This window comes from Microchirus variegatus (genome assembly GCF_963457635.1).
Source record: "Microchirus variegatus genome assembly, chromosome: 3".
Taxonomy (NCBI): domain Eukaryota; kingdom Metazoa; phylum Chordata; class Actinopteri; order Pleuronectiformes; family Soleidae; genus Microchirus; species Microchirus variegatus.
In genome coordinates this window covers 6,258,589-6,283,313 of record NC_139804.1, presented here as the reverse complement: position 1 = coordinate 6,283,313, position 24,725 = coordinate 6,258,589, and the positions used below count along the sequence as shown (strand labels likewise).

The 24,725-nt window shown below is 40.4% G+C and overlaps 1 protein-coding gene across 1 annotated transcript in view; it reads right to left on the bottom strand.

Moving 5' to 3' along the window:
• gbe1b (glucan (1,4-alpha-), branching enzyme 1b) overlaps nucleotides 1-24,725 on the bottom strand; it is a 144,307-nt gene that overhangs the window by 28,143 nt on the left and 91,439 nt on the right. The window contains exons 13-14 of the mRNA XM_083886192.1: nucleotides 16,645-16,829; nucleotides 8,263-8,393 (exon numbers count right to left, since the gene is read on the bottom strand). Coding sequence (XP_083742318.1) covers nucleotides 8,263-8,393; nucleotides 16,645-16,829 — 316 coding nt within the window. The remainder of the gene's footprint in view (nucleotides 1-8,262; nucleotides 8,394-16,644; nucleotides 16,830-24,725) is intronic.

Below are 24,725 nucleotides of genomic sequence, written 5' to 3'. Positions count from 1 at the left end.
ACAGTTCAAAATATGAAAAGTCACAAAAAAAAAAGAAATCACAAATTAAAAAGGGGCGTGGCCCTGGCAATCATCGGAAAATTTTATAATTGAATTTCGTCAATTCGCCCACAAAACAGGAAGTGGCCTGTAACATTCACCACACATTGGCCGATCGGCTCGAAACGTCACGTGAGATGAGAGACATGGCCGTTCTTGGCCTGAGACATGTTCCCACCAAATTTTGTAAAAAAAACAGGAAGTCAGCCATTTTGAATTTAATGTCCATCTTAGCTGACTCTTAACCATAGCAACATGAACACGCACTAGACAGGTCAAAATATTAAAAATCATCAAAAGGATTCACAAATTCAAAAGGGGCGTGGCCACGGATAAAGCCCAAAACATACAAAAAAGTCCATTGTGACCATGGCCTCAACTCAACAGGAAGTCGGCCATTTTGAAATTAACATCCCTCTTCGCAATTTGCACTGTTTCCTAAACTCCTAACCGTAGCTTCATGAAAATATGCGACAATTTGTACTAGACGCGTCGAAATCACAAAGTCATCACAAGGTTTCACAAATTCAAAAGGGGGCGTGGCCACTGCAATCATCGAAAATTTTAAAATTGAATTTCGTCAATTCGCCCACAAAACAGGAAGTGGCGTGTAACTTCGTCACGCATTGGCCGATCGTCTCGAAACGTCACATGTGAGATGAGAGACCGGGCAGGAACACATCAACAGAAGAAAACTGAGTCAAGGGAATAGCGCCACCTGCTGGTAGGGCGGCGGCAGCTGCGAGGGCCCGCACAATGCCGCTTGCAGCCGTGAAAATGAAAAGTATTATAAACTGTACGGTATGTATACTCTCTCCATACTTCCTTCAAGTGTTGGGGAAGGATTTTCTCTCTGGAAGTTTGGGTGCAAACGGTTTTAAATGCTTTCGCTGGCAAATGAGGATTTAAATAACATGTGACAACGCTTTCAGTCACCGCAGAAATGCAGCATGATCTGTTGTTTTACTGCAAACTCTCGCCGTGAAGTGAGGAGTCTTTGCTGGGACACTGTTTTTGACAATGTTGTCTGTGCTGATGTCCCAGAGTGGCACAGCAAAAAAAAAAAAAAATCTACAACTGCTTTTAGTGTTGTGGTTTATGCCAATAAAGTTATAAGTGACAGATCATTTGGAGTGCATCAAACGCCGTTAATAACGCCCGAAATATGGAACTTAATGAGTAAAAACGTCAGTAAAACAATGGTCTGTACAAGCAAGAGCAATAGTATAATAAAACTGAATGATCTTTTATTGCATAAAATACAACAAAATTACACATGAGGCATTCAGAGTTACAACTAAATGCGATCCCATGCAGAGAAATGTAACATTTATGTCGCCATTTCTCTTGCTTTTTTTTCCTTGAGATAATATCGGAGTAAATAAATGTCATCCATGCACAGGACTGCGTATTTTTTACTCTAAATCCCAGTTAGGGTGTCAGCGGCGTCTGTGGCTGAATTATTCCAAATGGCGTCTGGAGAAGTAGCTCAGACAGAAAAGAAGAAGAATGATGACCTGACACAGCTCTCTCCGCTGCCTATTGGCTCAACGTAAATCAAAGACCAATCTGGCCTGACAGGTACAGCTTTCATGACGGTGTCCACCTGGGATTTCAAATACTCCCGACACACACACACAGAGATAAAGCCCAAGAAATGAGTCCGCTTCGAGCCCAGAGTGAAAATAATAATATAAAAGAACAATAATAACAATAATAATAATAATAAAAAAAAGAAAAAAACCCACTGACGGGTTTGAGAGGCTGTCACAAAGATGACATTGACTGTGTTTTAATGACCCAACATTTTCGTTCTCTCTGTTGTTCGTCATGAAGGGGAAATAACATTCAAAAGAGGACAACGAGAAACAACAAAACAGCTCATCTGAAAATATGACGAGGACAAACTGAGAACATCCACCTGCGGACTCCGACTGCAACATGACTGCACTTTATAGTTGCAAAGTTGCGACGGCAAACTTTTAGCATTATACCCCCAGACACTCAAAGCACAACGCTTTCACAAGTGTTGATTTGACGACTACCTTTCCTCGTCCGTACATTTAAGCAGCAGCTATACAGACGCCTGCAGTTTAGTGACGAAAGGACGACCGAAAAAAAAGACATATTTTAGGAAAATAGCAGTCCGAGTACAACAATAGGTTGACAATAAATCCATTGCAGAGCCACATAGAGAGACAAATAATTATTCAGTTAAATGATTCATAATCAATTATTGAATTAATCGTCAACTATTATGATAATTGATGTTAGTTTCTCAGCTACACTCTTAGAAATAAAAGTGCTAAGTAGAACCATAGAAGGTTCTTCAGCTTGTCCTCAATGGAGAACCCTTCTTGGTTCCAGGAGGAACCTTTACCCTTTCGGAGGGTTCCACAAAGAACCATTTTAAAACCCTTTATTCAGGAGAGTGTGTGTGAGTGAGTGTCGCGCAGGTTAACTTTCGCTCGTCAGCAATTGAAAGTATTGAGATTGAAAGTGAAAGTGTGTCTGCTTTAGAGAGCAGCGGAGAATTATTACATGGCGAGATGGAACGACAGAGGCCACAATTAGAGGCAGTAAAATATGTTAAATATCCACCGACAAAGAGAAGTTCCCTCATTTTCATTCTTCTCTGGTTGAGACATTTTTGAGAGGGGTCCTGAGGCTTTTTAAGGTTTGTTATCATTCAGTATCTCTGCTCGCTCTGCTGGTATCCAGTGTGCTGAAGTGCTATGAACTGTGTACACTCTTAGAAATACAAGTGCTAAGTAGAACCATAGTAGGCTTGTCCTCATAGGAGAACTCTTTTCGGTTCCAGACAGAACCTTTTTATAAAGGTTCCACCTGGAACCCTTTTGGAGGGTTCCTCCAAGAATCCTTTTAAAACCGTTTATTCAGGAAAGGGGTTTTAAGGGGTTCTCTGGATCAAAATGGTTCTTACTGGAACCATTAGTGTTACCAAGAACCCTTAAAAAACCCTTTCTTCAGGAAAGGGTTTTTCAGAAGCAAATGGTTCCAGGTAGAACCTCAGCCCTTGTAGAAGGAAGGAAAGGGACCTTCTACAAGGGCTAAAAGGGCTGAGGTTCCAGGTAGAACCTCAGCCCTTGTAGCCCTTGGAACCCTTATTTCTAAGAGTGTACAGCATTGAAGGACCCCCTCGAAAATGAGATGATTCATCTCAAGGGGCTATCCTTAATAAATCAATTCAAATTCAAATAATTGATTCAATTACTCAATTCTTATTTTCTATGTTTCTTAAACTACAATATTTTCTGGTTTCTTTGCAAAAAAACCCAAAAATCATCAAAACTGAATTATTTTGTTTTGAGGACAAAACACGTCATTCCATCACATCATCATTTCCAGGTTTGGTAAACACTGATCAACATTTTCAGACATTTTTACGAAATTTGCAAACCAAACAAGTACTCCTTCAATCGAGAAAATAATCGACTAATCGCATTATAAAAATAACTGGCAATAACGAGCAGTTAGTTGCAGCATAGAATAGCACGCAGTAATCCAGTGTGTGCTATCAGGCACGTAAAAGATGAAACACCTCACTGGTGTTTTCTGCTGGACATGGCCACACTTTGATTCCATAAATATGTCGCCAAATTGGATCCATTTTCGCCCCGGTACACACATCATTGTCAGCTGCAGCCAGCGACAGCATTATTTCCAGATAGAGCAGTATTGAGCGGGACACCTGTGACATCCCTGACCCTCACACAGGCAGAAGAAAGTTTAAGTATATGACAGCTGAGTGTAATGAAAAAGCACTTTTGGACTCATTGAGCTTGTCTTGTTTACCTCCTCTGCCTCTGAGTGGCACTTTCATCTGTCTTCTCCCCTAATTGGATCCTCTGCACACATTCCCATCGGAGGATCGGCATCTCCTCGTGCACATGGCACATTTACCTTCTCTCACACACAGCACATTTGCCTTTATGTGTTTACTGCTTCTCCGTATAATGACAGCCAGAGCTTTGCCCCTCACATTTATTTGCATTTCCTCTCAACCCACCCGGTGTCTGAGGCCTCCTCTCAAAACATCAAAAGCAGCACCGGGAGGAAAAGATGCGGCGCCGTCTAAATGAAAATAAACCCTCAAAAATGGTGTTATAGACACTGTGCAGCACGGCTATTAGCGCGGTGCCTGAGATTCACCTCATCAAGGCAACAGACGGGAGTGTGCAGTAACTGCACATCAAACACGCTTTAACACAAACACATATTTAAAGTTAAGGACTGACTTCTGTTCCCTTAATTTAATGCACCTGATTACAGGTTATTATTCACTATTCATTTAAACATGTTTTAGACAGGGGTAGAGAGGCTTGTGTAACATATATATATATACATATATATATATATATACATATACATATATATGTATATATATATATATACATATACACATATATGTATATATACATATATATATAGATATACATGTATATATACATATATACACATGTATATATACACATATATATACATATACACACATATATACACATATATATGTATATATACATATACACACATATATATACACATATATATGTATATATACCTATACACACATATATATACACACACATATATATATATACACATATATATATTTATATAAAATTGAGGGTTCAATCCCCAATTCTGCTCATCCACATGCTGGGTCCCAACGCCCCTGGGCAAGGCACTCCAAAGTTCATATTTGTACAAGTATACCATATACAGTTAGACCTTGTCCACTGTATGTCCACCTACACCTTAACCACGCAACTATTGGACAACACTAGCTGTCAATCACACAATGGCCACACCCTAATAGCAGTTTTTTTCCCTCTAGTGTCGCCCCCTGGTGGCCATTCAAGAGAAACATTTCAGGCTTTACTTTCAGGACACTAATGGCGCTTTTCCATGATACAGTTCTAGCACGACTCGGCTCTATTCCACTTGACTCGACACGGTTTGGGTATCAGGCACGTCATACCTCCTCAACGTGGGATACCTCCACAAACAATGGAGGACATCAAGGCTGTTCTATGGACGGACTACAGTCTATTTTGTTACTCTGTTGATGTCACACTTTAGTATCGCTCATCTCGCCTCGAACCTTCCCAGAGCAGGTACAAAAATAACCCACCAAGTACCAGGTAACATCACTAATGGAAAGGCAAAAATAAAAACCCCAGCATAGAGTTGAGCCAAGCTAGTGCTAGAACTGTATAATATCCATTCTGTATTTTTTATCATCTTTGTAATAATAAAAGTGCTGGATAATGATATCACCAAGCAAATTGCAATCAATTTCCCAGTGAAATTATTTGGAAATGTAATAAAGCACATTCCTCGTTGATGTTATGATACCATCGGGCCGGATTCTGATTGAGTTTTATTTCATTTTAATTATGACTTATCAGTGAGAGGAAACAAAAAGAAAATACAGGGACAACTGCTGTTTAACAGCCTCATTGTCAGCCAGACAAACCATAATAATTTGAGACTGAATTGCTGGAGAGAGATCCGAGCCGCTGGCATCGGCGGAAGACTAACACTCTCTGTCTGGGTTTTGACTCGCCATCGCATTATTTAAGCCGCCGCTGAAGGCGCGACACAGCTTCGCGTCTATTCCGGTGAACTGTCGGGGTGAGCGGCAGTGAGCCCCAGAAGACAGAGATGTCCGTTATAATAAATAGAAACGTGTCACGTTTCTGTCCCCCTTCGCAACCCCGATCATTAAGGCCGCTGTAATCACAACTGTGGGTCTCATTAAATTCCCCGGCGCTGCTTGCTGAGAAGACAGACAGCCGTTGCCGCTAAAGAGAGCACTTTCTGAATCATTGGGTTCCCACTATTATTTCTCTGTAATCGCAAAACAACAGCACTATAAACAACCGGCTTAAATCCCCCCCCCTCAACAGAGACGGCTGAAATTACATCACAGAAGTATTAGCCTTGCAGGGGAAAAAAAGGCGACTGTTAAATCGCTAAATCTTTACAACTCGAGTTTACTTCAAACAAGTGTGGCACAGTGTTCACGTCTTCTCTGAGGGCGATTTGTATTGTCTCCCAAATCCATTGCTAGACTCACTGTGACCCTCGTTTGGCCTTTGGACTCATATTAGCTGTAGTTAGCAGTGAAGTACGGCACAACGCAGCCACCAGGGATTAACAAAAAACAGAACAGAGGACATTTAAAAACGTAACTGATCATCAGAAATCGGAGATCAGCTACTTGGATGTCTCGCCCTGCAAAAGGACATCAACATTAGCAATACAAGTCCCTCTAGGTCGTGCCGTACTACACTCTTCCAAAAGGGTCCTTCTACAAGGGCTGAGGTTCTACCTGGAAACATTTGCTTCTGAAAAACCCTTTCCTGAAGAAAGGGTTTTTCAAGGGTTCTTGGTAACACTAATGGCTCCAGTAAGAACCATTTTGATCCAGAGAACCCTTTCCTGAATAAAGGGTTTTAAAAGGGTTCTTGGTGTATCCTTTGCAAAAAGGTTCTACCTGGAGCCAAAAAAGTGTTCTCCTATGAGGACAAGCCGAAGAACCTTATATGGTTCTACTTAGCACTTGTATTTCTAAGAGTGTACACTCTTCACAGAACCTCAACACACTGGATACCAGCAGAGCGAGCAGAGAGCAGAAATACTGAATGATAACAAACCTAAAAAGCCTCAGGACCCCTCTCAAAAATGTCTCAACCAGAGAAGAACGAAAATGAGGGAACTTCACTTTGTCGGTGGATATTTAACGTATTTTTGCTGCCTCTAATTGTGACCTTGTCGTTCCATCTCGCCATGCAATAATTCTCCGCTGCTCCCAAAGCAGACACACTTTCACTTTCACTTTCAATCTACGGCAGTTGCTTACGAGCTAAAAATTTACCAAATAAGGTGTTCTTCTAGGTCGTGCTGCGCTACACTCACAAACACAGTTTCAACACACTGGATACCAGCAGAGCTAAATACAGAATAATATCAAACCTAAAAAGCCTCAGGACCCCTCTCAAAAATGTCTCAACCAGAGAAAAATGAAAATGAGGGAAGTTCACTTTGTTGGTGGATATTTAATGTATATAATGTCTTTACAGTCTCTAATTGTCACCTTGTTGTTCCATCTCTGCATGGAATAATTCTCCACTGCTGCTCTAAAGCAGACTCACTTTCAATTTCAATCTCCACCTGTTGCCGACGAGCGAAAGTTAACCAAATAAGTTATTCTTTTAGGTCGTGCTGTGCTACAGTTTCATAGCACCTCAGCACATTTGATACCAGCAGAACAAGCAGAGATAAACACAGAAATACTGAACCTTAAAAAGCCTCAGGACCCCTCTCAAAAATGTCTTAACCAGAGAAGAAAAAATGAGTTATGTTAAAATAAAGAGGGCTAACAGTGGAGAGAAACTTAATTTAATGTATATAACGTTTGTCGCCTCTAATTGTCACCTTGCCGTCATGTAATAATTAATCTCTGCTGCTGCTCTAAAGCAAATGCACTTTCAATTTCAATCTCCGCCTGTTGCTGACAAACTAAAATTAAGCAAATACTGCACGAACGGTGTTAATCCAGGCATGAGTGCGGCATCTTATTGACATCATTTGACAAATCTAATCACCGGCTTGAACCACGCCAATGCAATGTTTTGAATTTGGATACCAGCAGTGCCGTGTACACTAAGGTGCTCACGCTAAAGTACCCGCTGGAGTGGTAAAAGCCAGAGGAAGTGCCCTACTGGCTGCCATTCATACAGTATGTGGCCTCCAAAACCAAAATATACATTTCAAAAATGTGTTGCTGATCTGCTGATCTCTCACTCAAAGACAAGGCAACAAACACAAAAAAGTAGGTGAAAGGATTCGTTAGCAGTTAGTGAAGTGGCTCATGTGTGAATATGTGTGTGTCCTGCTTATGTATGAAAATAATAAATGAATAAATACAGTGGAATCCCACATGTAGATGCCATTTCCATCTCCCTTCTTCAGACTGTCTTGGTTATAATATCCTCATTTAGTTGTGCTGTCAAACTCGACAAGATTAATCATGTTATCGTGCAAAGAAGAAGAAGAAGTAACTAACAAAAGCATCATTACTGCTGCTGCTGCTTCTTGTGTGCACTGTTGCGTGACAGAGGAAAGCCAACGTCTAAGGATTTTGAAAGAAACAAGTGGTGACATGACATGGCTGCTGGGGTGAAAAAAGGATACCTTCCCGCCGCCTCCACGGCCACTCGGTAGTGCTGGAAACTCTTACTGGGGTGGAAGTTGAAGATAAAGAGCACATTTGCCCTGTCAAACACTACGACCTTGTCCTCCTCGTGCTGGGCGCTGACAAAAGCCTGGAAGGAGAAGAAAAAAAATATGGGGGAGAGAAAGGGAAAAAGCTAATGAATGAGTTCTTCATGAATAGTCATTACCTTTCTCATCTTGGATTTAGGGAGTTATAATGGGACACATTATATCAACGGACGACACATTTCTCCCACATCAATTTTCAGGTGGCAGAAAACAGCGACGTACGCGCCGTCAGCTCCAGTCAGTGGCGCATTATAAAGGTGCCAATCTCCAGTGAGGGGGGAGCTACTGTTAACGTGTCATTAGCAGAGATTATCAATGTCATCCAAAGCTCTATTTTTAGCACCTCGTGCCCAAAGCCAATTTCTGGGCAGCATATTCGCGTCTGAGGGAGATGATAAGCTCACACACACGACCTGACAGAGGTTAAGGAATGAGGTGACACATTTTTTTACCTAGAGGTCTTCGTATTTTGTATTAAAGCGGACCTAGACCGGAAGTTCCAATTAACGCTGTTTTTTAGTGTGTATCTGCGTCATTACCTTGTTTAAGAAGCCCTGAAGGTTCAAAACAAAAAGTTCAGCCACTGCTGAGAACGCTGTGTTTATTGTAATCTCGGGCTCAGAGAGATCTCTGAAAAAACCCGGTCCGGTTACGTTAACAATGGTTCTCCAGAACAGCAGATTGTCCTGCTCCGGGCACCAGTCCGGGCACATCCGGTTGCGTACATTGAACCGCAGAAGAAGAAAAACGTCCGTTGGGGAGGTGTTTCACGAGCGACAGTGTCTTCTGACTCTGGGTCTGACTCTGGGTCAAAGTCATAAAAGGGACTGCGGCGGGGAGTCGTGAAGAAGCTATTTTTAAACATTGTTAAAACAATGTTTTGATAATGAGTAGCAGTACATCCACCGTTCCAGAGGGGGGAGCTGTGCTTCTGAGAGCGGGTGTGCTGAATATACTGGCCAATCACAAGACTCTGTCTTCTGGGTGAGAGTTAAGTCTCAAATCTCGCAGCTGAAACAGCGTCAGAAAAGAGGATTTCTATCGGCTCAATTTACAGCAACTAGGAGGTTTTTGACCATAAAAACAAGTTAATGTATGTAAGTAGACCTCCATAACTAACATATATGTGCAACAGGGAAACAAACATAACCTGCATTCCTCGTTTTTTAAAAACATATCATTATTATGACTCTGTCAATTATTGTTTGGTCCATAAAATGTTGAAAAGTCTCCTAGAGCGTCTTGTTTTGATGATTTTTTTGTCATATGGAGCAAAAAAATCAGAAAATATTCTTATTTAAGAAGCAAAAAAAGAAAAGAAAAGTAGCTTGAATGACATTGATTCATCAAAATAATTGACGTTTAATTCAGTAATCAAAAATTAGTTGAATAATTGTTGCAGCCCTGATATATATTCTTTTTTCCCTCTATTATATTCTTTGTTTCTTTGCTCCACATAACAAAGAAATCATTAAAACTGAATCATTTTGCTTGTCAACATCGTCATTTCCAGGTTTGACACACACTGATAGACGTTTTTTTAACATTTCCAGACATTTTATGGACCAAACCATTAATCAAGAAAATAATTGTTTACGAAAATAATTGTCAGTTGCAGCTCTAATTTAATGTATATGACGTATTTACTGCCTCTAATTGTCGCCTTGTTGTTCCATCTCGTTCTCCATCATATCCTATTTTTATCAGAATAGACAAGTAAACAAAAGTAACCTGATCCTGATTCTCTGAAGGAGACACTGTGTGTGTAAGAAATGTGTTGTATTGAGTCATAAAATGACCTTTATATGTGAGTAAACCTGGCAACCAACACTCTCTGGTATTTTAAACTGGGTCTGCATTATCTTTATAAAACACTAGTACTACAGTTTTACATATAACTCCTTTAATTTGGTCTCCAATAAGCACTTACATTAAATGAGCATTGGTACTTATAAAAACAGTCATTCTGGTTCTATTCAAATTCATTAGGCAAATGATTATCATACAGATAAAACAGCTGCTGTGAGCACAGTTCTTCTTTGCATGAGTGTGAAGTCTGGCTTTCTCCGCTCACTGCCTGCAGCGTCACGCTGCACTGAAACAACAGTTTTGGGTGAAACGTATCGATGCGATGAGAGAGCGGAGCGAATCCCCTGCAGAAGCCCCATTTGTGACCTCGGCACTTTTGAATGAAAATATTTTTGTGAAAACCACAGATCAAATCCAATATCACCGCAAACTGCGCCCTGACTCTCTGCTCTCCTCTCCTCTACCCTTCACCGCATCTCACGTCAAGTCAGCTGCAAGTGCATTCGACACAGTTTGTGGGAAAAAATTGGATTTCAACATTGGTTTTGCCCCGGGTAAACATTTTATGTTTCCAGGGAGATGGGAGAAATGGAGAAAAACACATTTGAAGATGCAACCTGCTATAAAATAATGCTTTGACTTTCACTCCCTGAAGGTTTTTCTTAGGGAGGACTGACCAGTGACCGAATCACAGCCTCGTATGTGCGCGACGTGCTCCAGTTACAGACACCGGGGGCTCGGTAAATCCCTCCACTGACCTCAACATTACCAAACAGCGACGACTCTCTGATATGATCGTAAAAAGTTTAAACGCCCGAGATTCACAGACCACTTTTTTTTTTTTACTACAACAGATAATAAAGACCGATTTAACTTATAGGGGCGAGAAAATAAAGGCCACTTTATGGGCAACGGTCACGGTCGCTGAAAACAAGACGACGCTCGTATGCCGACGTCTGAACACCTGAAGTGGTTCCATCTTTCTTCTGCACCTTCGCTTCACTACGTCCAGACTCCTGGGCGTTTGAAGCTCGGCAGCTGCACATCTTCAAAGCGGCGCATGTGTGATCCAGTCTTTTAAGTAAAAGTCTGCTTAGTTGACTCATAAGCAGGGACAACATCGCCGACAGATCCCGGCTCTGCGCCTCCTGCGTCCTTGGATCCTCCCACCGCACTGAAATATTGAACCGCCGCCATAGAATATTCCCACTAAGCCTGATTACCTTGGCAATGTCATTGATAAGCTCAGCACAGAGGAGTCGGACTCTGAGTCTGGTCATTACGGCAGAATCTCAGAGCAGTTTATTGGCGTTATCTGTGAGTAATGTTCTACAGGAGTCCTTTTTTTTCCCCCTGATATTGTATCAATCGCTGAATTATTCCGTTGTCTCAGCTGCTCCCAAGGACAGAGAGCAGAGCACAGAGGAAGCCATTCATAACAGAGGCAAATAAATCGAGACAATACTGTTTCCGTCGTTTAAAAAGCGTTTTCACATTTTTGAAATATTATCAGCCCTTCATCCTACATTCCACAATTGTTTTTACGGTTATTAATATTCTATTTGTATTTCATTTCTTAAATTCCCTTGCTTATATTCTGGATTAATAAGAATTGAATTGGATACCTGCAGAGCGAGCAGAGCTAAATGTGGAAATAATGAACCTAAAAAGCCTCAGGACCCCTCTCAAAAATGTCTGAACCAGAGAAGAATGAAAATGTAATGTAATGTAAGAAACATGTTGTATTTCGTAATAAAATTACATTTATATGTTAAGAAACCTGGCAACCAACGCTCTCTGGTATTTTAAATAGGGTCAGCAGTACCTTTTTTAAAATGCTAGAACTGCAGTTTAACATATCACTCCTTTAATTTGGTCTGGAATATTGTTTCTGTCCTTTAAAAAGTGTTTTTTCACATTTTTGAAATATTGTCAGCCCTTCATCCTGCATTCCTGAATCTTTTTTTACGTTTGTTAATATTCCATTTGTATTTCATTTCTTAAATTCCCTTGCTTATGTTCTGGATTGAATAGGATACTAGCAGAGCGAGCAGAGATAAATATGAAAATAATGAATGATAAGAAACCTAAAAAGCCTCAGGACCCCTCTCAAAAATGTCTTAACCAGAGAAAAATGAAAATGTAATGTAGGAAAGGTGTTGTATTTAGAAATGAAATTACCTTATATGTAAGGAAACCTGGCAACAAACGCTCTCTGGTATTTAAAACTGGGTCTGCATCATCTTTTTAAAACACTATAACTGCAGTTTTACATATAACTCCTTTAATTTGGTCTCTAATATTGTTTCCTTCATTCAAAAATGATGCATTTTTGAAATATTGACAGCCCTTCATCCTGCATTCAAAAATCTTTCTTTACATTTATAAATATTCTACTTGTATTTCATCATTGTTATTAGTACTGATATTATAAAATAAGTGTTTTATGTACTTGTGCAACTAGTGTGATCACAAAAATGTTGATATCCTGAAACTATTTTGATAATCGTTATTTTTTTTCTCAAGTTTTTCCGCTTCTTTTCTTGTTTCTTTGCTCCACGTAACAAAATAAACCATTCAAACTGATTCATTTTGGCTCCCGGTGGACATTTATCAACATTTTATGGAGCAAAACATCTCATCGATTCATCGAGGAAACACTTATTTCATGCACTAATTAGGGTCCTCTAATTCCATGTTGTGTTGGGGAATATTTCAAACAGGGGGACATAATCTTTACAGAGTTATCTGTTATATGGAGCCGCTATTCATTATCCTTAATTATGGTTTGTGATGGATGAACTTCCTGCTCACACACACACACACACTTCCCAGCTGCTTTTACACGTAATTTACCTCAGCGGAAATTATGATCTTTAGACTAGGAACTGGTTTTACTCATCAGTCTGACGTAGGCGTCTCTTTTTACTACTGTATACGTGTTCATCGTAAAAAAGCAGCCAAGAAAAATGGCGCCCAATGCTTAGCGAGGTCAGCGCCGCTGCCAAATGCATGTGTCGTCCCTGCCAAAAGCATCCGCTGGGATCGGCGTTTCCCTGTCCATTTAAAACATAAAGGGAGTAGATTCATTCACATGTAAAGGGACTTTAAAGGAGACATATTATAGCCTATTTCTACAAGCTAACCTAGCTCCCTGGTGTCCTAATGAACATGTCTGTGACATGCTTTGATCAAAATACCTTAAGGATGAAGCACCACAGCAGTTCAATCACCCTGAACAAAACAGCCCTGTTCAGAACAGTCAGTTTTGAGTGCCTGTCTCTTTAAATGCAAATGAGACACAGGAACAGCAGTTAGCATTTGGAAAAGCCATCATTATTGCCGTCATATATAAAATGTATCCAATGGACACGTAAATCCTCTGAGGCTGGAAGTTTGTGTAGAACTCTGTGCTGCACTGTGCAGCCAAGAACAGAACACTTCGGTGACTTCTGCTCTTCCGGATACTATTCCCCCCGCCAGCACTCTCTCGTTTTTTAGGGAAAGCTATGCTATGCGAGACAACAATTCCAGGAATGTGTCATTGTGACTATCCAAGGAGCACGGAAGTCAAAATCGGCTGTTTTATCTTCTGTACTTAGACTGAGGCGGACCATTAAAACATGACTAAGTCATATTTTTTCTAGTGCTGGGTGCTTTAACGCGATATCGGCGGTTATTGGCGTCAACGTTAACGCACGTTAACGCATGACGCGTTTCCACGACGACTGACAGGAAAAAGACGCGCGCGACTTCGTGTTTGCGTGACTCCGGATTTTTAAAATGAGTCTCTAAAGTAACGCTAAACTTTAAAAACAGAGGCACACATACGCAGTACACAGGTACTCTGGTTTATTTGTTAGCGCTTCTGTTTTCGTTTAATAAACAGACCACTCCAGTTCGACTGTAGGCGCGCTAACGGCGCTAAAGGAGCTAATGCAGCTAACGGAGCTAACTGGTAAACGGTGCCTGGACTCCGGTGTCGCGGCGCGCAAAAAACATGACGTCTCGTGCATCTTTTTCCCGTCAGTCGTCATGGAAACGTTTTGTGCGTTAACTTGCTTGCGCTAACCTCGTGCCCAGCACTACTACTTTTTTTCACAATTTGCCGACTCATAGGGCCTCCAGAGTCCCAAATATAAGTTTTAAAATGATAAAAAAAAGTTGATTTTGCATAATATGTCTCCTTTAAAAGGCTCCAGTGAGTCAGAACACGCCTCTCTTGATTGATAGAATGTGCACAAATTATCCCCCGTGAAGCAGACATTCACTAATTCTCTAATTCGCGTTCTCTCCGATACGTTCTGTTTCCGACTAACCCACGGCTGCGTTTGCGGGGGGGGGGGGGGGGGGGGGGGGAATACAGCAGGTCAGGGTGCAACACGAGCAAGGTGAAGTAAGTTCTAATCTCCAGACGGATTCCCAGGGATGTGAGGGGAGGTTTTTTTTTTTTTTTTTTAATCAATTACACGGACTTACTTCTAATCCCTGTCAGTTCAGCCTTACTCACCATTTGCATTATCCCAGAGCCTCGAGAGAAAAAAACACTTTTTTTTTTCACTCTCTCTCTCTCCTCCTTCCACAGACTGCAGCAAACACAGAAGCTAATGAAGTTTATTACTCGCTCACCTTGACAACAGCCAGAAAAACAAGACATTTCAAAACTCTCTTTATGGCGCATTTACCTTCTGTTTGGAGAATTAAGCACAGGCAGTCGTAAAGCCGTACATGTCTGTGAAGATACAGTTACAGCTCGGGGGGGGGGGGGGTTGTTGATGTTTTTTGAAAAACACTCCAAAAGAAGGCTTCAGGTGAGATTTGCAACAACCATTCAAATTAAAACATATTGGATGGTCGTCGTCCTCCCCCACAGACTCCAGGTTTGCGAGGTAATTTGAGGAATCGATCCCACGAGGAGCTACAAGCAACATTTTTAATTGATTTCAATTTAACATCTTTAATCTCTGATTTAATACAACGCATACAGTGCTTAACCAATGTATTCGACCATAGCTGCCCTAAATTAATTAGCATTTATCAAAATAATCTTTTTTTATGTTTCTATAATGATTCATACACCAGTATGTGGACGCTCTTTAAACAAAATCCTATTTTTAATTGTTATTAATTGTTATCCATGTTACAAGTGTACTGTTTTACAACAAAAAAAGAACATTTTAACGCACGTTATTATTTCTTGATTAAGATGTCAAATTATTAGTTATTTACTTACAGAAACATTAGTTTTAGTGGTTGACTTCTCAGAGAAGAAGCACAGTCATATATATATTTATTGGTATTTCAATTAGAGTTGCCCATGGCATTATTTACTCCATTTTACATTGATTTCTCTGATTTTGACATTAGAAGACCCACTTTTTTTTCCACTTTTACTTGGAAATGCTGTGAAAAATCATCATGAATACCTGAATTAAATAGTTATTTCTTGATTAAGATGTGAAATGATTAGTTATTTATGTGCAGTCCTGAACAGAAACATGAGTTTTTAGTGGTTTGAACGTTAACGCTGGATTAATTTCTCAAACCTCAGAAATAAAAAGGTTTCTTATAACCTCAACACATCCTGAGCACTAAATACATTTAAAAAAGCCTGTGTCTTCAGAGTGTATATATACACATATGTATGTATGTACATATATATGTATGTATATATATATATACACATATGCATGTATGTACATATATATACATATATACACACATATATACATATACACATATATGTATGTATATATGTATATATATATGTACACACATATGAATTATGTACATATATACACACATATATACACATATGTATGTATGTACATATATACATACATATATACATATATGTATGTATATATATATATATATACACATATGCATGTATGTACATATATATACATATATACACACATATATACATATATAATATATACACACATATATATATATATATACATATATACACATATGTATGTATGTACATATATATATACATATATGTATGTATATATATACATATGAAAAGATCCATTTTGCATCGTTCCATATCAGAAACTAACACTTTTACTTTGAAATTCTGTGAAATATCATCATTACAGCGATATCATGACGCAATATTGCGTTGAAATTTTACATTTTCCTCGACTGAAGAGTTGTTGTTTTTTTTTCCTTTATCCTCGAGGTCGGCGGCCTCTTGAGCAGACGAGACGCTCAAATTCGGCCCGCGGGTTATTGGAGTTTGTGCTTTACACCAAACTGGAGAAGTGAGTCAGTAAAATTATCAGATTTCTGTTAAACCTTTGACAAATAAGGTGGATGGGAGCAGCTACAATCACTCGCTTCTTTTAAAATTGAACAGCTCTTACATAATCTAACCCACTAAAGAATTCATTCCAGAAGAAACTATGAATTATTTCGTGCACGAACAACGGATATGTGAGATTATATTTTCATGCGTGATGTCCATGTACTCACAGGAGCTGCAGAGAGCCAGCCGTACTTGTCCTCAGTGCGGTTCATGTCCCGGTCAAACGCGTAGAGCTGGCCGTAGCGGAGGTCGTGGTGATCCAGCAGGTCAAACTGCCGCCGGGCGTAGTGGTAACTGTTATTGTTCCCCTCTCTGGGGAAATCCAGCCACTCAGGATGGCCAAACTCGTTCCCTGCAACAGAGAGACAGAAAGAGAGAGTGAGAATGAGTTATCTAAGAAAGTGCAAAATTAAAGGAAAGACAGAGTGAATTAGCATGCCTGTGACCGTGCTACGTGAGCTTCCTTTTATTTTGCAACTTTTTCAACCAGACGAAAAAAGAAGACACATCAAAGAGAGCGCAGTGACATTCTCTGGCTTTGTTTTTTTTTTTTTTTTTATGTAACCCCAGCACAGGTTTGTATACTCCGTATTAAATCTGCTGCACAGAACTTTTTTTCCCCACCAACTGCAGTGAGTTCCTGTCACAGAGGAACCGACCCATTCATGAATAAAAAAAGCAAGTAAAATCCGGCAAATAGAGGCCATAACTCTAATTTTACGGAATTAGATTTGTGCCAATATTTTCAAACAACACTTTTCACACAGCAATTAAAATATGGATTAAATCATTCAAAAACATTGTATTTTACGGTTTGAAAAATACACTTGTTTTTTGTGCTACCTGGTTTGTTCAGAAGTGAGGGAGCGCAAAGAACAAATGAAGGAGTGCAAAGAACAAGTGAGGGAGTGAAAAGAACAAATAAAAGAACACAAGCGCAAATAGCAAATAAGGGAGGGCAGAGAACAAGTAAGGGAGCAAAAATACCAAGTGAGGGAGCACAAAGAACAGGTAAGGGAGCGCAAAGTACATATCAGGGAGCGCAAAGAACAAGTGAGGGAGCGCAAAGAATAAAAGAGAGAGTGCAAAGAACAAATCAGGGAGCGCAAAAAACAAGTAAGGGAGCAAAAAGAACAAGTGAGGGAGCAAAAATACCAAGTGAGGGAGTGCAAAGAACAAGTGAAGGAGTGCAAAGAGCAAATCAGGGAGCGCAAAAACAAGTAAGGAGCGCAAAGAATAAGTGAGGGAGTGCAAAGAACAAGTGAGGGAGCAAAAAGAACAAGTGAGGGAGTGCTAAGAACAAATCAGGGAGCGCAAAAACAAGTAAGGGAGCAAAATGAACAAGTGAGGGAGCGCAAAGAACAAGTGAGGGAGCACAAAGTACAAGTGAGAGAGTGCAAAGAACAAGTGAGGGAGCACAAAGTACAAGTGAGGGAGTGCAAAGAGCAAATCAGGGAGTGCAAAAAACAAGTTAGGAGCGCAAAGAATAAATGAGGGAGTGCAAAGAACAAGTGAGGGAGTGCAAAGAACAAGTGAGGGAGCGCAGAGAACAAGTGAGGGAGCAAAAAGAACAAATCAGGGAGCGCAAAAACAAGTAAGGGAGCGCAAAGTACAAGTGAGGGAGTGCAAAGAAAAAGTGAGGGAGCGCAAAGACCAAATGAGGGAGCTTAAAGAACAAATAAAGGAGTGCAAAGAACAAGCGAGCTCTTTGTGCTCGGATGTCACGAGCGCAAAGAGCAAATAAGGGAGCGCAAAGAACAAGTAAGTGAGCGAAAATGAGAAGCGATCGAGCAAAAATAACAAGTGAGGGAGCACGAAGAACAAATCAGGGAGTTCAAAGAACAAATGAGGGAGCACAAAGAAAAGTTGAGGGAACGCAAAGAACAAGTGTATTTACAGTAACAGTAAAATACAATATTTTTGAATGAATGATCAGTGTCATTTGAAAATATTGAGACAAATCTAATTGCGTAGTAATTGAGTCTCACTTTTTCCAACAATTATAGACGATTATTTAACAACATATAATTAATGATTTTTTTTTTTACATACTCGAGCCAAATTAGAAGATTAGACGTGTAAATGACTCAAAGTGAGACTCTTTCTTTCACAGCTCGTGGGTCGATTCCACCTTTATCAAAGCAACATCTGATATCCTTAATCACTCTTCCCGTAACGCAGCTACACCTGAACATCGCTCATTTCCTCGGAAGACAAAGAAAAAAAAAAAAGTCACAGAGGTGACGAGACGAATACGAGCCAAATTCATACCGAGCGAGACGGTCGGGGGAAACCGCGTTCCCCCGTCGCGTACGACGACGCTGTCACGAGACGAGATAATGAATCCGTCATCGGATGTCACGACAACATCGCGAAGCAACAGCCGAGATAATTGAATTCCCGGCAGAGCAAGAAATAAACAGACAAGAGACAGAGGAAGATGCACGACAATAGAATAGAGGCCAGTTGTTGATTTGCTGCTAAGCACTCCCTCCTTCTTAAAGAGAGAAGGGAAACTCAGAGTGATGGGATGAAGTGGAACAGACAGCGAGCGACAGCTGATTCTAATGAAGTACATTATGTAGGTGTTAAAAAAAAAGTACCAGGCAATAAAGCGTGGACTGGCTGCAGAACAAGAAGCGCTGAAGCACTAAGAATTAGGGCAGTAAGGACGGACAGAGACATGCTGGCGTTCTGTGTGGCTTTTCTTGTGACATCTGCATGAATAACGAGGCTCCCGAAAACAAAGGGAGAGAATTAGGACCTCACCACACTTTGACTTTCTTCTCAAAAACAAAAAGTATCTCGGAATGACTTGAAATTTACCATCATAATTGTCGGCATCGCCCTGAACAAGGATCCGTTGAAAATATTTGCAAACCTCTTAAGGAATAATTTGAATTAATTTTTCAAATTCAGGAAATGATCCATTTGCCCTGATGCACTTTGACAGTGAGCTGACTTCACTTTGACAATGCTTCCCTCTTGAAAATTGGCAGCCATTTTGCATTTTCAGCTGGATAACATACTTTTCTAAAAAAGTACATCCTGAACATCATTTGTGCCAGATTTGGTGCTTGTATCATCAAGTGAAATATTCTTATGGAATATTGTCTTAATTTGCCCCACTATGATCACCACCGTGATCATCACCGCACTGCCCCCACATGGTTTCTAACGGTACTGCTCCATTTCATCGACAGCCACAACCTTAAATGCAGATTACAGCGAGACAGGGCTCCCTCTCCATAATCTAACGCTAAGTACAATTGAGCCTAAAGGAGCTAACGTGTTGCGGTGCTCCAGTAAAGAACCACGAGGTCGGCAGAAATCAATAAGACTTTCTCCTCACAGTCACATTTGTTGTGCTTTTGAGGCCAGATGATTTTTAATTTTCTTCGCACTCTAGTCTTGTGCGAGGAGGAGAAGGTCAAAGGATTACCGCAATCATTTGCTTTTTTTGTGTGCGTCTCCTCGCGGGAGCGTGAATCGATGTAATAACGCTACACTACCAGTGAGGCGGTTAATTTCATAAACAACAAGTGAAAGCCAAAATATAATGTCCTGCAGGTGAATATACAACAAAATAAACTGCTGTAAACATGATGGGGTCAAATGATGTAGGTGGTTAATTTGGATCTGACACGGCTTCATTATGCAAAAAAAAAAAAAAGTTGAGCTGAGTTAGTGAAGTTCTGCTTCATCATCCGACTCTGCACTCTGAAATAGCCACTCTGCATTTCCACACACGAAAACTTGGCTGCACTCTGTGTGTGTGTGTGTGTGTGCTCAGCCAGTCAGAATGAGTTTATCCTCCCCGGTGAGCTCGTGTTAAGGGGCAGCGGCGATGCTGCTCTTCATTTACTTTTCCTTTACTCCTGCTCACCAGTGTCAACTCGGCTGCTGACAACGCTGCCCGGGGAATGAACCAGCAGTCAAGAGTGTAAGGATCACATGCCTTTGTTGTGAGATGACAGGGCGACAGCTGTGCTCTCCTGCTGCATGACATCGTCACTATGGATGAAGCTCCGCTATAATCACAGTCGGGTGTAGTGAACTACAGTGTGGCCCCCCCTTCTGTCTTCTACAACCTCCATCCTCTGCTGCTTTGTCCTGAGACAACTCCACGTCTCCTGGGAGAACACGGATGGAGACGATTCCCCCTCTCACCGCGCTCACACTGGGATGTTGGTGAGAGAGCTCAGTGGGACCATTCCCAGTTGTTTTTGAAGTCAGTCCGTGTTGCAGCTTCACCCTCGTGTGCCAGAGGGCGCCTCCGAGCCAGTGTTCATCCCCACCAGTGCCTAAATCATCTCTACAAGTACACGGAGGTGTCGTGGCGGATGTATCCTGAGGTTTTATTGCACCTTTTCCTCGACAGAGCCAGAAAATGAGCAATATCAGATTTTCTAATCTCGTAATGTGAATATTTTCTAATCTCTGATTGCCAACATTTTTTTAATCTCTGAAAGGGAATATTATCTAATCTCTGACTGCCAACATTTTCTAATCTCTGAGTGCCAATTTTTCTAATATCTGAACGCCAACGTTGTCTAATCTCAAATTAACAACATTTTCTAATCTCTGAAAGGGAATATTTTCTAATCTTGGAATGTGAATATTTTCTAATCTTGGAATGTGAATATTTTCTAATCTTGGAATGTGAATATTTTCTAATCTCAGATTGCCAAAATGTTCTAATCTCTGAATGTGAATAATTTCTAATCTCTGAATGCCAATTTTTCTAATCTCAGAATGTGAACATTTTTTAATCTCAGAATGTGAATATTATCTATTGCCAACATTTTCTAATCTCTGAATGCCAATTTTTCTAATCTAATATCTGAATGCCAACGTTGTCTAATCTCTAATTAACAATATTTTCTAATCTCTAAATGCCATTTTTTCTAATCTCGGAATGTGAATATTTTCTAATCTCTGATTGCAGACATTTTCTAATCTCTGATTGCAGACATTTACTAATCTCTGATTAGCAACATTTTCGAATCTCTGAAAGGGAATTTTTTCTAATCTTGGAATGTCAATATTTACCAATCTCTCAATGCAAACCTTTTCTAATCTTGGAATGTGAAAATGAGCAATTTCAGAGCGGATTTCACAGCCGCGGTGCAACCGTGTTGTGGCCTTGGCTGCGGGCGGCAGGTGAGGTTGGTGCGTCTGGAAGGCATTACTGCCCTGTAGCTAAAGGAAGACGTGGAGAGAGCTCAGCTGCCACTAGGGGGACTGTGTAGTGTCAATCTCCCTAACTACCCAGTGTCTTTAGAGGATTGTGGAAGGAAAAAGGTGATTTCACGCGCCCTTCCCTGCAGCTGTTTTTTGTTTTGTTCAGGTTTTCAGCAAAACTTTTAGGTGCCTACTTTGATTATCAGTGAACTAAAGTAACTGCATTGGACAATACGATGTAATGTTAGGCATTTGTTCCCCGCACCCTGCATCTGTGCTTCTGAGCTCTGTGAGAATAAATCCTGTCACCAGCAGCAGCAGCAGCAGCAGCAGCAGCAGCAGCAGCAGCAGCAGCAACAGCATCAACAGCACTGAGATGAACAACCTCAGGCATCGGTGGGCATTTTATACCGGGCCAGCAGTGCCTAATACTGCACATCAGAAGTGTGGAGACATATCAAGTGACAGTTTTAAAACATTAATAAACTGTATATCAGCGACACACGAGGATGAGCGGCGGCAGCAGCAGCAGACATGCGGGGGGGCTTTCCCTGACAGTCAATCACAACACTTTATGCAGGATTTGGAGACTGGGCCAGAAACCGAGATGATGACAGCCGCGTAACGACTGACCCTCCATGAGATTTTAAATGTTTAATAGTGAAGTGCTGCATCAGTGCTGCGCGATGTCTCATGGGGTGAAAGTCCCAAACGAAGCACATCTATGTGCTCAATCACAATTTAAACAATTCATTCGCATCAAGATTGTTTTCCCCTCAGATTAGGGTTAATTTACTGCTCAATATATAAATAAAGGGAGCTACATGACAGCATCGTACCACACATTCTCTATCATATGAAAAATGCAAAGCATGCATCACATTTCTTACCAAAACTTAACCTAGAACCTCAGTTTTCTGTGTAAAATCTGACCAGTAATAAATCGTATTTTGATCGTATTTGAAGAGAGTGGCTGGAATTTTGTCCACTATACAGTTCTGGCACGGCACGGCACGGCACGGCACGGCACGGCACGGCACGACTCTCTACTTGTTTTTTTTTTTTTCTTTTCCATTACGGTTAGTACCTTTATTTTAAGGTTATTATAGTTAATGGAAACCAACTATACAAATAAAAACTAGAGTTTAAGTAAAATTGCAATTGTTCATTTGTCCTAATACATTTTTGAAATTGCATCTTTTGCTGGGTTTTTAATGACACAATACTTATTACTACTTACTAGTATGACTTACCTTTTTGAATCTTGCGTATACACTACACAAAACTAAACTAAAACTAACTACTTACAAAAAATTAAAACTAATAAAAACTTAATTAAAACAATCTCATTTTAACCCTTTAAGGTACGACTCAACCATTTGGTCGACCACACTTTAAGTCACTAAATCTCATTGAAAAATGCATCAAGCTGAACTCACTAACACTTAATGCGAATGTTGTGGATGTTGTACTTAATGAATTATGCAAACCAGGTTCATTATGAACAGACGTCTCAACCGTTTGGTAGAGGTCTGTATCTTAAATACTGTAGGGTCAAATTAAAAAAAATATTAAAATTGATTGTCATTACGGTTATCATAAGTAAATAAAATAAAATAATAAAATAATAAAAAAATGCAAAGAAATAATTTTTCCTCTGCTTTTTTCTTGGTGCGTACCTTAAAGGCTTAAAAACAAAAAGTCAAAACTAATTAAAATCCAAAACTATTATAACTATTATTACCTAAGCTTATACTAAAATGTGACGTCAGACAGCCGTCCTCTGATTGGTCAGAGAGAGTCGTCACTGGAAGATTCACGAGCGAGACGTCCGACACAAGAACCAAACTGTAGATCAGTTAAAAAGACTTGCTAACTCAAAACGAGTTAATGCGTTAATCTCCAAAGGAAATGTCTAAAATCTCATTTAGCGACAGCTCTGCTGAAAGCCAGGCCGATCACGAGAAGCCGAATCACGACCACGTTTGGTCGTATTTCAATTCAGTGACCGTCTCAGATGGAGTCTTTGCTCCAGGTCATGCAGGAAGTACTGAACTAATCTGATTCGAAACACCGAAAACAACTGCTTCGCTCGTCACTAGCTTGTGTCGCATATAAAACAGCGTCACGTCTACAGTCATGGTGCCCGACACCAAACGGAGCAGAGTAGTACCCGAGTAGAGCTGCAACTCTTTAATGCCGTGGCCCGAGGGCCACATGCGGGCCCCAAATCAATTTCATGTGGCCTGCCACTTAATATCAACTTCTGTGACACTTTTATTGTGAAAATAAAAATATGTTTATCTATATTTTTTATATACTTTAATATTTATATATCATCATAAATATTATTTCAATGTATTTTTCCTCAAAATGTGACTTTTTTTCTTCACTTCACCAACCCTCTAGTGACCAAACTAGACAATCAGTGGCCCCCAGGTCATTTGAGTTTGAGACGTCTGCTTTAATGGGAACCCCTTCCCTCCAGAGTGACGTCCACACACAGCTGTTGTGTAGAACGACCAATCGGAGCAAAGCCAGAGCAGTGATTCACGAAAGTCTCTCTCTGATCACTTCCTGTCCTTTACTCCTGAAAGGTTGCTATGGAATGTCTTTGATAAATAATGCCAATATTGTTGCCTGCCTCGTCTCTGAATGAGGACAGGTTATGGATGATTACCTCCAGGGACAAAAAAAAAAAAAAAAACAACAACAAAAAACTAGATATGGATTTCACTGTCAGACATCAATATGTGATGTTCAATGCATAATTTAATATTTTGGTGAATCCACTCTCTATCCCCGGCCTTGTCAACATCTACAGTACTTCTGAGCTCCGACATATCCCAGAATGACTCCCGACGCACTCCAGGGAAATCTGTGTTGCACTGGATTGCGAGACGGAACGTGTAGGTGGTAAGAATGAGAGCAACCACAAAAGGGGTTTTTCTTTTTTTGTTGAGCAAAAGTGGGGGAGAGAGGGATCAATGCAGTGGCTGCTAACAAGGCTGTTGTACTTTACTACAGCACTGTTAACACATCCAGGAAGATGCAAGGTACAAAT